General features: G+C 33.2%; 1 protein-coding gene across 3 annotated transcripts in view; it reads right to left on the minus strand.

Annotated features, from left to right (window-relative positions):
- Positions 1-14,227, minus strand: part of RICTOR (RPTOR independent companion of MTOR complex 2) — a 75,620-nt gene that overhangs the window by 34,318 nt on the left and 27,075 nt on the right. For all 3 annotated transcript variants that reach the window (XM_032205366.1, XM_032205368.1, XM_032205367.1), the window contains 8 exons: positions 10,137-10,268; positions 9,054-9,117; positions 5,593-5,719; positions 4,803-4,972; positions 4,481-4,548; positions 3,101-3,168; positions 1,448-1,530; positions 330-417 (listed from right to left, as the gene is read on the minus strand). In XM_032205366.1, the coding sequence (XP_032061257.1) occupies positions 330-417; positions 1,448-1,530; positions 3,101-3,168; positions 4,481-4,548; positions 4,803-4,972; positions 5,593-5,719; positions 9,054-9,117; positions 10,137-10,268 (800 nt within the window). The remainder of the gene's footprint in view (positions 1-329; positions 418-1,447; positions 1,531-3,100; positions 3,169-4,480; positions 4,549-4,802; positions 4,973-5,592; positions 5,720-9,053; positions 9,118-10,136; positions 10,269-14,227) is intronic.

Consider the following 14,227-nt stretch of genomic DNA (forward strand, 5'->3'; position numbering starts at 1 on the left):
AATACTATAAAGATGACTAATTTCTAGTATTGTACACAGTTTTGTGTAAATGCTCCATTATGCTCCAATACTGCCTGCAACAATCAAGTTATATAGTAAGGTTATCAGAAAAAGTTAACTGGTAGCTTGATTGCTGCTGAACGGTCGATAAGATTTTAAACTGGACTTCAGAATACCCAGTGAATTCAGTGATGAAGCAGTTAATACATTGAAACAGTTAATACAGCCAACCAGCTGACATAATTTGCAACAGAGGAAACAGTAAAGTGTTCAAATTTCTATGACTTTAACAGACAGAATTCCTGTGTGAACTACTCTTAAATACTTACCTACACTGAGAAGTGCCTCAATAAATTCTTCGGCAACAACAGGGAGAGGAAGGCGAAATATATCATAAAGAACCTCAAGCAGACCTCTCTGCCAAAAAAAAACAAAAACAAAACAGCCAATGTATAGATTTTAAAATGGTCTTTTTGTTCATTATTTAAAAAAAAAGAACTTGAAATTCATTTCTATAAAATTGGTGTCTATTTGGGGGTTTCTTTTTTGGATTACATGCTTATTTGAATATCTAAGGGAATGTGGATAAGAGAAGTAGGGAAGGGGCTTGCTCATTTAAAGTTGTGCTACACTGCAACTGTGAATCCTACAGAAGCCTAGGCTACTTTGATAACTTGTTTTTTTTTTGACCAGTCATTGCTGTGTCCATCAACTTTTTGTTTTAAGCAGTAATTGGGAAGAAACACTTTCGTTTATCTAAAATTCAATGCTTTAAAATCATAACTACAGCTACAATGAGTTTGCTTTGACCTCTGGTCAAAGCAAAAAAATGTATGCACTACTGATATAGTCTGAGTCCATGCAAGTGATGGACTTTCATAATGCCTGCTCTCTGCTTCTATTATCAGCAGACCGGAGACTGTTCGAAATACAAACAAGGAACTAAAGAACCTAAAACCAAGAACAGCAGAAAGCATTTCACAGCACATTAATAAATTTTTAATTTAATTTAAATCACTATGCAATTCTAGAGTTAATTCAGTATCTACATAAAATAATGAAAAGGAACTTAAAAACTAAACAAAAAACCTTCATTTACTCCCATATTCTATAATCTATAATTTCACTGCCAAAAATATTTGAGCATATACAAATCTTATATTACTTCCCCATGTCTTTCCCTTTTTGTTCCTCCATTCCCTCCTGTCAGACATACAGGGTGTGCTTTGATTCACACTTCATGGACACAGAAAGAACAAGTAGCTTATTTACGATCACACAGAAAATTTATACAAGAATTATAGACTTGAGTTTGGGGGCCAAATAAACTTGAGGCTAGTAGTCTCTCAATTGGAGACTGTTTAGACCACTACATTTTTTAAAAACATAAATTACGTTAAGACATCCAATAGTATACCTATTCCAGTGCTAAATATTTACCACATACCCGTATTTCCATATTTGGTATGCAGAGTACCCCAATAAGAGACTGAATCCCAGAATTCCCAGGTTTGCACAGACTGATAATACCTAGAGAAAACATTACATGCATAATAATCACTCAAACAAGAACAGCATTAGGCACGTTGTTATATTTAATTTCTAGTTTGACTGCAAGTACAAATGACAAAAAGATTTTTCACCTTTGTGTGTCACTACAAAATGTTTAACTAAACTAATCGTACAACTGTTCCCTCACTAAGAACTATAGCTACTTTTGCCCTTTCTACTGTAAGCAGCATATAAGTTATTCATTTGTGTTGAAGAAATGGCAGGAAATCAAGATCGCAAATAAAAATTCATTCTTAGAAATGAAACATATGTAGAACTGAGCACTTTCTGAATCAAAAAATGTATTTTAACCTAACCAATTATTTCACTTAGTTCTTTTTAACCTCTGGTGAATTCTAAACAGCAAGTTTAAGCATACTTGGAATAACACTCCCTATCCATCATTTTTAATCATTTTTACACGGATGAGAAGGGCTTATCTTCATAGTTTTCAGCACGATTTTTTTTTCATAGAATCTTACAGCCTCTCTCATAATTTGCTCCTTTTATACTGTCTTTCACTCAATGAGTTTAATATTAACAGGGCAAACCCTCAAATTCTTCTTAAATGTTACAGAATACCACCTGAAGCTAACCATTACATTGATTTTTAAGGCTCAATTTAAGGCTCACTGTAAAAGTATCACTGCAACTAATGTATTCCAAGACAATTGCTTCTTCAGTCACTTGACCTGTTCAGGCTTATGGCATTAATTCTAAGCATCTGAATTTTGGAAGATACAGCAACATGAGAGAAACTGAGTTCTGAAACAGAGAAACTGGTTCTTAGAATTTTCAAACTTGTCACAAACTCCCCAATCATTTCAGAATATGAGACACTTCGAAGGACATGTGGATGTTAAATTAAGCTTACTGATCCTTTCAAGACTGTTAAAAAAATAATACAAGTAGTCTTAAAAAAATCAGAAAAGTTTTCTATAATTTCTGAACCTTTTCTACGTATAACCTGTAAAGAGCTTATCCAAAATGTTGGTAGGTAGTCATATCATATCATCTGATTAGTTTATTGTGAGACATTGACTTGACTAAAATAATGAGAAATCCTCTGAGGCATTATTCATGTTAGGTACTGTAATGTTACAGGGAAGGGCATAAGAAAAAATGAAAAAGCCCACTTTATTTGATTGAGAAATGTTTTCTACATGAAAAAAATCAAAAAATAGTTCCATACTGGAATTTATCTTCAGCTATAACACTTAGTAAAAGCAGGTGCTAATTAAACTTTACTGTTGAAAATTCTTTGTATAAACAAATAAATTCATTATTCACACTGACAGAACTATCTCAAAGGCAAATTCTTACAATATGATGCTATTTTCAACATCCTTTCACCAACCAAATAGCAAGTACCACCATCAAAGTAAAGCTGACATGGTATTCTATACTGAAGATAGAGCTGCAGCTTGCTGACAAAGAAAACTACGTATACGTCCCCTAATTTCACGATTGGTACCAATTCTGGAGCTAAATAAACCATTCTATTACACTGAAAAGTCCTTGCTGGTTATTCAACTTAAAGAAATCTTACCTGCCCATGAACGAAATGCTGCCACTATCCCCATTTTGCTAGCTAGGAATCGTGCTTCCCTGTCCTCTCTGTCATAAAACAACAGATCACGATACACAGTTAATTACTGTAAAATAGTGTTATTAATACACCAAGTAAAAAATAGTTAAGAATTTTTTGTATGGGACACAAAATCAGGAATAAGAAAAATCTTATGCCTATTTTTGTGTATATATATATATATATATATATATATATATATATATATATATATATATATGCAATATGCACACACAAAGTCTGGAGTTTTTAAGCATTGATACATTTTCTTTTCAGTGGAGTTTCTACAGCAGGAGGCTCACAAAACAGCTATATTTGGCCTATCAGATCAGTCACTCTGAAGACTACAGTAGGGGCCTAAGGATTTGGACACTGATTCAGTTACACTGACCTAAGCATTTATTGCCATTTGATGATTACAAAACAGGAAAAACCTAAACCCATTAAGTCAATAGAGATGAGGTCCCTATTCCAAGTTCCTACACAAAGAAGTTGTCAGATATGAGACCAGTTATATACTCAGGGCATTATCAAGTCAGTTCTCAGAAATTCTCAAGTATGAAAGCTACAGTACTTGAACAGCCAGTTCCAATGCTTAACTAGCCTCACAGAAATTTGTTTTTCTTATATCAGGTTGGAACTTTTTTTCCTTATTTTTCCCTGCTGTTTCATGCCCTCACACCATGCACCAACACGAAGGGTCAGACTACATATATAAAATCTCTGCAGGGTATTAGACCCAAAACTTGATGCAGTGGTTTACATGAGTTTCAGCACGGAAAATAAAAGACAAAAACCACATCCCTCTGGATGTCAGGGATGCCCTTGATTCTATCAGTTATTCCCCCAGTTGGTTATCATCTATAAAATTTACAAGAGCTCACTCTATCTCATCCTCCAGGTTATTCATAAGGACATTAAACAGCATAGCCTTCAGGCTAAAACCCTACTGTACTCCACTTTTTACTGGATCTCACTTAGTACAATGCCTTAATTACTACCCTCTGAGTCTGACCGAACATAAAACTAGCACTAATATACTCCCATTTGGGATATTTAAAGCAAAGGAACCTATACCTGAAGAAAGTTGGTTGCTTATACATAAATATGAATTGAAAGAAATGTAACGGGGGAGGGAAGAAGAGTAAACCTAATTTCCCTCTTAAATCTTAAATTCCTAACAATGTTTTAGGAAGTTACATTCTAAACAGCTATTGTGTTCAGCTTCCTATAGTTTTGTGTTAGTTCATTACTGTTATTTTGTCACTTTGGAAAGAAGAATAGTTTAATTATAGTTATGTGAACACAACTAGTAGCACAAGTAACAGCAGTAACACTTACTTGAGCTGTCCTTCTGCTGTGTCTGGATTATGCCTGTAGTGAAAATCTGTGTAAGGAGCTAAAATTCGCTAAACAAACAAAAAAAAAAAGACATGCATTACTTTCACATAAGAATACAGTTAATGGGTTTTGCCCTTTAATCAGTCTCACTCCGATTTGTCATGTTATTTCTTCTTCATAAATCATTAAGCTCTTAGCCTGAAATGTTGCATTTTAAGTATTTGGCATCAATACATTGTGAAATCTGAAGTAAAAATTAAAACATTTTCATTAGCAATACAATGTTTAATTTCTGTCACTAAATAAGTAAAATTGAACCCACCTCTAATTCTACATCTGCTCGCACATATTGTCGGGTCTTTGGATGATTAATGAGGTGTAAAACTGTAGTTATCAGAGCCTCATTTATTCGGCTTAGCTGACAATCAATCACATTTTTCAAGATGGTACTTAAACCACCCCGAAGAGCCACCACCTCAGGATTCTGAAGTGCTAAATGACAAAAAAAATAAATATGTAACTTCAATGAGCGATATGAAAGAAAACATTTCAAGATTTTCAGTATGGAAAAATACAAAGCTGAAAATACTTAAAATCAGCACCAACATAGGGATTTAGTATAGCTCACTGTTCAAGTAACTTCTACATGGACACATACTGATTTTCAAAAGACAGCTAATCGCAGTACCCTTTGTAAAAAAAAAAAAAAAAGGAAAAAAAATTAGTTTTCTGAACACTGGTACATTTGATTGCACTTCTTGTATGGAGTTCTCATGACATTCAATCCATTCATTTTTAGAAACATCAGCTGTAGCAAGGGAGTATTAAGATTACACAAAAACTGGCAAGTATTGAAGTACAGCACAGTACTTGAAACCTTCAGGTACTTAACATATTTTTAGTGTAAGTTAAAATGATTTTGTTTTACATCAACCTAATGAATAAGTTTATGAAACATTTAGGACTCTTAACATCTGATTCAATACTTACTAAACAAATTCATTTTATTATACGAAAATTCTAATATAAACCTCCTAGAAGAAAAATCCTAAAAAAAAAAAAACTGAGGACACCCATATAAGGTTTTCTTAATTAGATTCCAATTATCTTACCTAGTTCACAGATAATGGCTATACATGCTCGAACCATTCTGTCTCTTTCTTGAAGACCATCATTTCCAACTGCTATCAAAGAATTAGTAATAGAGCTGGGGAACAATGAAGCATTCACAGTGATCATCTGCCAAAAAAGAAAGAAAACAAACTCTGGTTTCTTTATAATTCTCTAAATTTACTCACAGATTCACCATCCTTTTGTTTCCTAGATAACACCAGACAAATCATTTTATAAATTAACTTGGCTATATCCTGAGAATACTAAAACTATTTCTATTGCTCTTGAAACTGTTAATTTATCTTCCTGCTTCTGTTTTTTATGTTTTAATTTTGTTACTTACTAAGATAAAATAATAAAGATGACTGCTGCAGACAGAACCATTGCTGCCTTTTTCACATCTTTTCCAACAATTTCTTTATCAACAGAGAACTCTATCCACTGTCAAAAAGTAATCTACACACTCTTCTAGAAGATTAATTTATACTGCGCCAAATTCCTCAATATCTATTCAACTTTAATTAAACTTGGCTTAGTTAGCCAAGACTGAAATCTCATGTTTTATAGGGACTTTCATGAGGGTAGAGACAGTCACAGACTACAAAAAAGGATAGTCTAAACTAAAGCTGCTGCTACCTTATTTGGATTCACCCCTAATGAGCAAGACTCTGTGAACACAAAGAACAAAAACAACTAACTCCCCAACACAGATAAGGCCTTGAATACAAAGAGTAAGTAGATATTTCCTCACATTTCTCAGTTTGATAAAATTAAATATGCATATCTCCTCCATACTATGGAACATGAATATTTACTGAGGTTAAACAGATGTATTACTAAGGGGAAATACTTTTTTTTTTTATCTGACTGTTTTGAAAGAGAACAACATAATGTTATAGCCTACCCAACCACATCACTTTTTCTACTAATAAAAAATTAAGATGTCAAAAAAATGCTCCATCAAACATCTAAGCATATTTGCAAGCAAGTTTCCTAAAGATTTTATTTAGTATCATTTAATTTCCAACAAAACTAGGCTTATCTGCATTACTTTCCCAAAACTGATTTGCGTTACATTCATTTTACAGCTCCCTTAGATGTCTTGCAGACGTGCTCAGCCAAAGGAGACTGAACATTGCAAAGAAGGAGGGACGTTTAAGTGAGAAGAGACAAACCATTATGACAAATATTTGAACACTTTAACAAGTTTATTTTTAAGACATGTTTTTGAGAAACTTCTTGTCAAACATAATGTTGTTACCCACAAAACAGGAAGCCTTAAGATAGGGCTCTAAGAAAACCCATACTCTTCCCCACCCACACAGTCTTTCATTTTTACAACAGCAAAAAGTATTAAAGAAGAAGAATTAGCAATAGAATGGGTGTACTAATTTACTCTTTCTACTGCCATTAACATGTAATTAGCTTGTGTCCACAAGCAGCATCTTAAAGATGTTTTATTATGGGAGGGTTTTTAGGTTTTAAGAGATGGAGAAAGATTTTGTTTTATACTCATTTTCAAGTACTTCAGTAAACACAATCTTTGCACTTGTTTTCATTCTGCTCTATAGACTTAAATACAATTTTAAAGACAAAGTAAAGAGATGCAAGGTGAATTATAAGCATGTATGATGAAGTCTGTAACAAAGATTGTGAAGTCTTTGAAGATCCATTAATAAAAAAGAATAGAAGGAAGGTGGTTCATATATCTCACCCTCACTTCTGCTTCAAAAATAAAACATCCTGCCTCTTAAATTATTTTAAAAGATGGACAGTTTGATGATGACTACTATTAGATAGAGAAATGCTTCTTGAAGTAACTTCATATCACAGTTCTCATGGTTGAAGACACTTGAGTTACTAAGCTCTCACTAGGAAACACCGCTGACAGGACAAAACGTTACCAACAGAAGTACAGTTGAAAAGAGAATTTAAGCACTCAAAGCCCTCAAAAAAATATTAGAAACCAAATTTTAAAAGTTTAAAGTTGTTTTTCTTCTCTCTTGTTCCACTACCTTAACCTGCACTTTAATATTTATAATTTTTTGATTATGAGAAAACAGGACCAGAATTTTACATTTTGCTGTTCTTCTTTATGAAAAGGATAAGAAAAAAGAAACGATTTAAAGTTCTGTATCTGTACTATTCTCAAGAATTTTTGCTACCAAATTGAAGTAAAGAATTGTGTCTAGACTTTAGAATGGAAAAGCATAGTTCTGAAGTGCTGACAAGACCCAGTTCAGATCTTCAACAGCTCACCAGATAACAGCATCTTCTGTGTAAATTAATTAATTCTGCCTGTTTGTAATATTTGCAGTTCATTCTCCTCTCCTATACCTTTACACAATCTTTTAGGGATCCTGGTGTCAAACAACCAAGTGTGAGCCAAATAAAAACAATTCATCATGAACACATTTCCATTCCATCTTCATATTGAAGTTGCTACAGCCTGACACTGAAGCTCTCTTTAAACCAGATTAAGAAAGAACATGTATAAATGGATACTTCTTGAAGTACCTCTGCAACTTACACAGATGATCTATTTTTTTTTGCCCTTTTTTTGTAAGCTTTAAAACTTTTAACAATTGTGCCAAACAAGCATATTGTCTCTTCTGAAAGAGAAAAGAAATCGCATATCAAGGCTCCATATTTTCAACCTAAACATATATATATGTATACATACACACAAACTAATGATTAACACTATGATCCTCGGTAACAACTTCCAAATAATTCAAGCCTTCCCTGAGCCTTCATTATTTTTTTTTTTTATGGTGTTCAGTAGAAGAATATGAGCAAGACAAACAACAGCAACAATAGAAAAGTCCAGTACAAAGGCATAGTACTATACTACCTAAGAAAATAGCTTCAGTAGCTGTAATATGCTAGTCTCTCAGGGATCAGCTTACAGTATCCCGCAAAGACTAAGTATGTTTTATCATGTAACTGAGAAAACTATGGATAGCATTAACCTCTAAGGATAAAGCAGCAAGGCCAAAAGCATTACTTGATCTGATTATCCCAACAAATGGCAATTTCCCTTATTTCTTGAGTGGCAGAAAAATCCTGAATCCTCCATTCACAGATGTTTCACATTTCACATTTAAGTGTAACAACTTAAAGATGTTACAAAATCAAGTTAAATCATAAGAAGAAACTTAATACCTTTATAACCCTTGCACTCATCATTTGATGAATTGTTTCCAAATCTTACTCAGTTTTATATCCATCAAAATAAAAATCAGGAGATTTTGTAAACCACTCAAGATTCTCAGTCATAAGAGATTAAAATCAAAATAAGTCTCAGCACTTTTTTTTTTTTTTTTTCTAAATTAACAGCTATAGTTTCTTCTCACATGATAAAATGAGAGGCTGTGAAAAAGATCTACTAGTGGAGAAAACCTGGAGTCAACACAGCTGACTACCAGAGCTGATAAGACCACATATACTTAGATTTTACCTTTCTGACTAATCGAAGTGCTTGTGTTCTTTCTACTTCATTACTCTGCTGTATGTCAATGCACCTAAAATAAGTTAAAAAACATTTTTGTTTATATCAAGAGCAACTTTAGTCTTAACTGTTAACATCTCACATTAATAATATTCCTACAACTGAATAAACAGAAGATAAATTATTATGAATGACTGTTTAAAAGTCTGCTTTTCAGTAAACATATTCATGGTTAGACAATCAGTTCCAGTTTATATTATTTACAGTTATCCTCATTACAAGTAAATCACTAGAATGCTCTTGAACATACAGTAACAAAGCATAACAGTTTCAACAATTCTGAGCTAGCTGCATGTGTCATTTCAAATAAGACTAAACAAAAGCATTTGTAATATTTCAATTTTTTCTATATGCTTTCAGAAAAACCCCTTTGCCAAGAAAATTTATCACCACACTAAAATTGAGCATCTGTGTATATATGAAAACAAACACATACATATCTGAACATTAAATCGGGTAATTTTAACAAAGGAAGCTTTTAACAAAGGAAGCACTGTAAATGATAATTAGATCTAGTCACCACACTGGCCTTATTATCTCATTGTTAGTTTGCCCTTTGGTATCTTTATGTTGGGTCATGGTTTATACTTAGATTATAAATTCTTGGGCATGAACTACTTTTTTGTCCTGACTTTGTACTAGAGGCCCTAAAGCAGTATGATGATATTAAGAATTGGAACAAATCTGACAAAACTAGAGACATGAAAATTACTATGGTTTCAATTTGCTAATAATACTGTGGACTAATTTACAATTAATGGCATTTATGATACAAAAACGTTTTTAATGTGTCTAATTTTTTTAGATTATTCTTAGGATATCATGTACTAGGATGGCATTTTATTTGGATTAGCCGGTGTGATGTATTATCCAACTTTTTAAAGAAGTACATTATTCACCCTGAAAAAAAAACAGACTTTTATAAAAGTATATGTGAAGAATGTAAGAGGATACAAAACCATGTTTTCTCACCTCTCTCAACAGAAAAAAATAAGTACAATTTTACAATTTATGACAAGAAGGGAAAATTACCTTGCTATCAAGTAATCCACTTTCAACTTTAGCACCTTCTGAAGAATACTGGAGTCTCGAATGAGATAGCGGAGGGCTCGCAATCCTGCTGCTCGCACCTCTTTTGCTTCATTTAGTAAAGCTAACCGCAGACTACAATGAAAAAAACAAAGGGGGCAAACAATTATATAGCAGCAGGTATACTTCACCATCTGAGATGCAGATACTACTAACTTACTTTAAACAAGTCAGATTTTTGAAGAGAAATACCCTATATTAATTTTCTTTGAGATATTCACCTGTACAGTCTAGAAGACAAACCCTCACCTTGCCAGCAGATGTAGACAATATATTAATATGAACAAAGTCAGATTTTTTTTGTTGTTTTAGAACAGTCTGTATACCCCTGAAACAAAATATGACCAAGACCTGCATATGACTTGTTATTTGATGAAACAGTTGAGCACAGTATTAGTCTTGAAAAAGTATTCCAGATTAGTTAAAATTTTCAGAAAGTTTAACAGATAGAAAGCACTTCCTACTCCGCTGCACTGTGAATCCATATGCATGGATCTTCATAATAATGTCTAGACACCTGAGACAAAACTCATCCCTGCCTATGGCATGGCTGTTAGAATTAAATAATCTTTGAGGTCCCTTCCAACCCAAGCTATTCCATCCTATGAAATTTGAACTTTAACTATTACATGCATTGCTCTAAAGATATTATGACATCAGTATGCTTACATGAAATACGAATGTCAGTGCAAAATACCTAACTTAAGCAGCGCTACACAGCATAGATTTCTACAAATTTCATTTCAAAATATAATTGACATGTACTTCTCTTTAGACAGATTTTGAAAGTGTTTTGCTTGCACACCAACGAACTCTCCTAAATCCAACATGATAATTTAATTCCTAAATCCACCAGCAAGGTTTAAAAAAAAGAAAAGGAAAATATGAAAAAACAAGATCTTGAAGACCTCCAAAAATAGAGTTTGAAAGTGTTAAGTGACACACTGTCCTTCTGAAGTTCCTCAAAAGATTTTCCCGTCTTCCTTAAATACAAAGGAAGAAAAAACTTTTAGCCATATATTTTAGGAGGATTGTTTCAGTAGACATCTGAGAACGTAAACACTGTAGCTAGTGAGACTGAATTTCAACCTATACAAATAGATTTTTCTTTTGTTTTTATTCGAAGACGGTCATGCATGGTAATAAACTATTCCAAGACCAAGATCTTCTGAATCTTTCTGAAGGTGAGTTAGTCAGTCCATGTAAGAGTCACTATAAAAGGAATCTACTTCTAGATGATGTCTAGACCAAGAAGAAAGGCTGCAATGCTACATGCAAATACCGATAAACTGATTTGTGCTTTCAGCACTGAGGAAGACCATCTATATTGTAATATCAGATATGATTCTTCATATAAAAAAAATAAGCTGAAGTAGTAGAAAAACATGACGTTAGGAAAACTTCCTTTACAAGAGCTGAACTACAGAAGTTATTTCCAAGTCCTTCAGGAAAAGCAGACAAAAGGAAAGATAAGTAACCCCTCATCTGCTTTGAACAGATAACAGGTATTCTTTAGATCATGAATCATATTTTGTTTCTAGTGTTGCAGACTGGTAGAGATGGAAGTCAGAGATGAGTGTAAGACTTACTTCTTCTCAACAGTATTTTTCTGTTTGCACTTCTACCTCACAATTTGTAATTGGTTTGGATATTCCAGTTTAAGACACTTCCGTGGAGATTCTAAGACAGAAGGTACCAATTTCCCATGAAAACAATGACATAGCTATCATATTTCTTATTAGGACAGCCAAATACAGCATCTGGATTCCCCCCTACCCCCCCACCATCAAGAAAAGTTCATTTACTTTTATATTTGAGAGGAAAACATTTTTTGAATAGCAGAGCAAACAATCTTTAGACAAAGATAGGCATGTGTGTTTGTACACATGGACATAGGTTCTGGCTTCTCAGGCAGAACTCCACAAGCAGAAAGTTCTTAAAAATGGATCACATCACAGAAAGAATAAAGCGATTAAAAGACAGAAGTATGAGACAAACAAATGTTTTCTTCATATTAAGTCATTGTTTTGGAGATGTGTATGGAGATTCCTATCCTGAAGTCTTTTTTAATATATTAAATATCAGACTAAGAAGTGAAAATGGTGGAAGAATTGAGGAAATCCATCATCAGTATTATCACTGGCCCACCAAGCTTCGCATCTAAGAGTCTGGAAAGAACATTAATATGAACTATCTTCATATATTTGCTAACATTTGAACAAAAAGGATTCCAAAGCTCATCCAGATGACTGTTTATCAGATATTCTTTTGAAGGAAAGCTAACTACATGAAGCAACCAGAATAGTTTATGTGAACTATATTCTGCTAATCTTTTGAAAGAGTTGGAAAGAGTTATTACAACAGCATACTAAAAAGGAAACACCTTCCTAACATAGTAATAACCAAAAACTTCCACATAAGGTGTTGCTGAAGATTGTATTAAAGGATATAAAGACATTACAGGGTGATGAAAAGTAGTCACACAAATCAAAATCTGAAAAGATGAATGCAAAGAGCAGAGATGAATGAATGGAAGATTTTTATCCTGAAAAGTTTTATCCTGATTTTTATCCATTTAAGTATCAGGTTCACAGTCTCCTTTGTTAGACAGTACTTAACATACAATTTGTAATTTGAAAAAAGGATGGGGGGAGGTTACAGAGGACGTTAGGATGGGGCTATAAGAATCTTCAAGGGAATTAAAAAATTATGCCTATGCAAAACTGACAATATGAAGAAAACTGAAGATTGTTAAATGTGAGTTAATACACAGAATTCTAGAACAGCCACCAGATCTAGAAAATGATTTTGATCTGTCCACTGTGTGCATCTGTCTGAAAGCTGAAAATATATTATGATGCAAGAAAAACAGTAAACTTGTCCAAGTATTTTCAGTGTCACTACAAAAATGAGAAGCATCACCTAAGACAGCATTAGGGCTGAAAACTTTAATACTGATAAAAATCTGGAAAAACTAACGAAGGATGTAATTAGAAAGAATATTCACTAACTACTAGGTACTACAGGAACCTACTACTACAGGTTCATTCTTAAGCTTTTCTCTTAAATCATCTCATCTACTCTCTACAGTAAGATAATGCTTTTTTTTTTTTTTTTTCCCTCACAGATCTCTGATCCAGTCAGATACTTGTACATATTGTGAATTTTGTATGGGTAAAGCTTCCTGGCACATTACTAAGAGACCTCAAAAGCTTCTGAGGCCTACCAACACTCCATTTTCTTCATGGTTCAAGGCTTCCTCTCTGCTGTCAATGGTATGGTGCTCTGGGAACCGGCAAAACCAATCTACACTGGGAATGACAACAAAATGTGTCACTATTATCTCCAGCTGCTGGCAAGAAGAAACTATGATCAGGTACCTGGAGTAAAAAGAGAATGAGTTCCAAAAAACAGACCTTTTAACTCAAGAATAATTGCAATTACTGCAGACTAGTATATCAGAAAAGTATAGACTACAACTGTCTTTAGTTTGGTTAAATTGTCCATCAAGGTTACTGACTCCAAAACCCAGAACTTCATATGAAAATTGTAATTCTTCTTGAAATCACTTATTCCTTTATAGTGTAATGCTTTGAAGTTAACAATTCATACTCTAAATAAAGAAACTTGCACACTGTTTCCTGCATCCAAATAACTGTTCTCATCTTCAAAGAAAAACAAGTTTATTCTGTACTACAAGATTTGTATATGAAAATCTAGGATAATCTTAAGAAAATCAGAAGAGCAAATTATAAAATTATACATTATTTCCAAAGGAATATATATATATATATATATACACTTAGCCTAACTCAAGGTCGCTTCCTAAAATAATTTAAAAATTCAGCACTTGCAAATTTCTCAGAATAGATCTAAGCTATGTAGCAAAATAAACCACAAACAGAATATTGAAATATTAAAACATTAAATCCTAAATTTTTTTTTTTTTTTTTTTTTTCACCCCTACCAGCAAAGCTGAGCCTAAGGACCAATTTACTTATGTCTACACAAAAACACAAGTTCTGGGAACAGTC

This window comes from Aythya fuligula, chromosome Z (assembly GCF_009819795.1).
Source record: "Aythya fuligula isolate bAytFul2 chromosome Z, bAytFul2.pri, whole genome shotgun sequence".
In the NCBI taxonomy this organism is placed as follows: Eukaryota; Metazoa; Chordata; class Aves; order Anseriformes; family Anatidae; genus Aythya; species Aythya fuligula.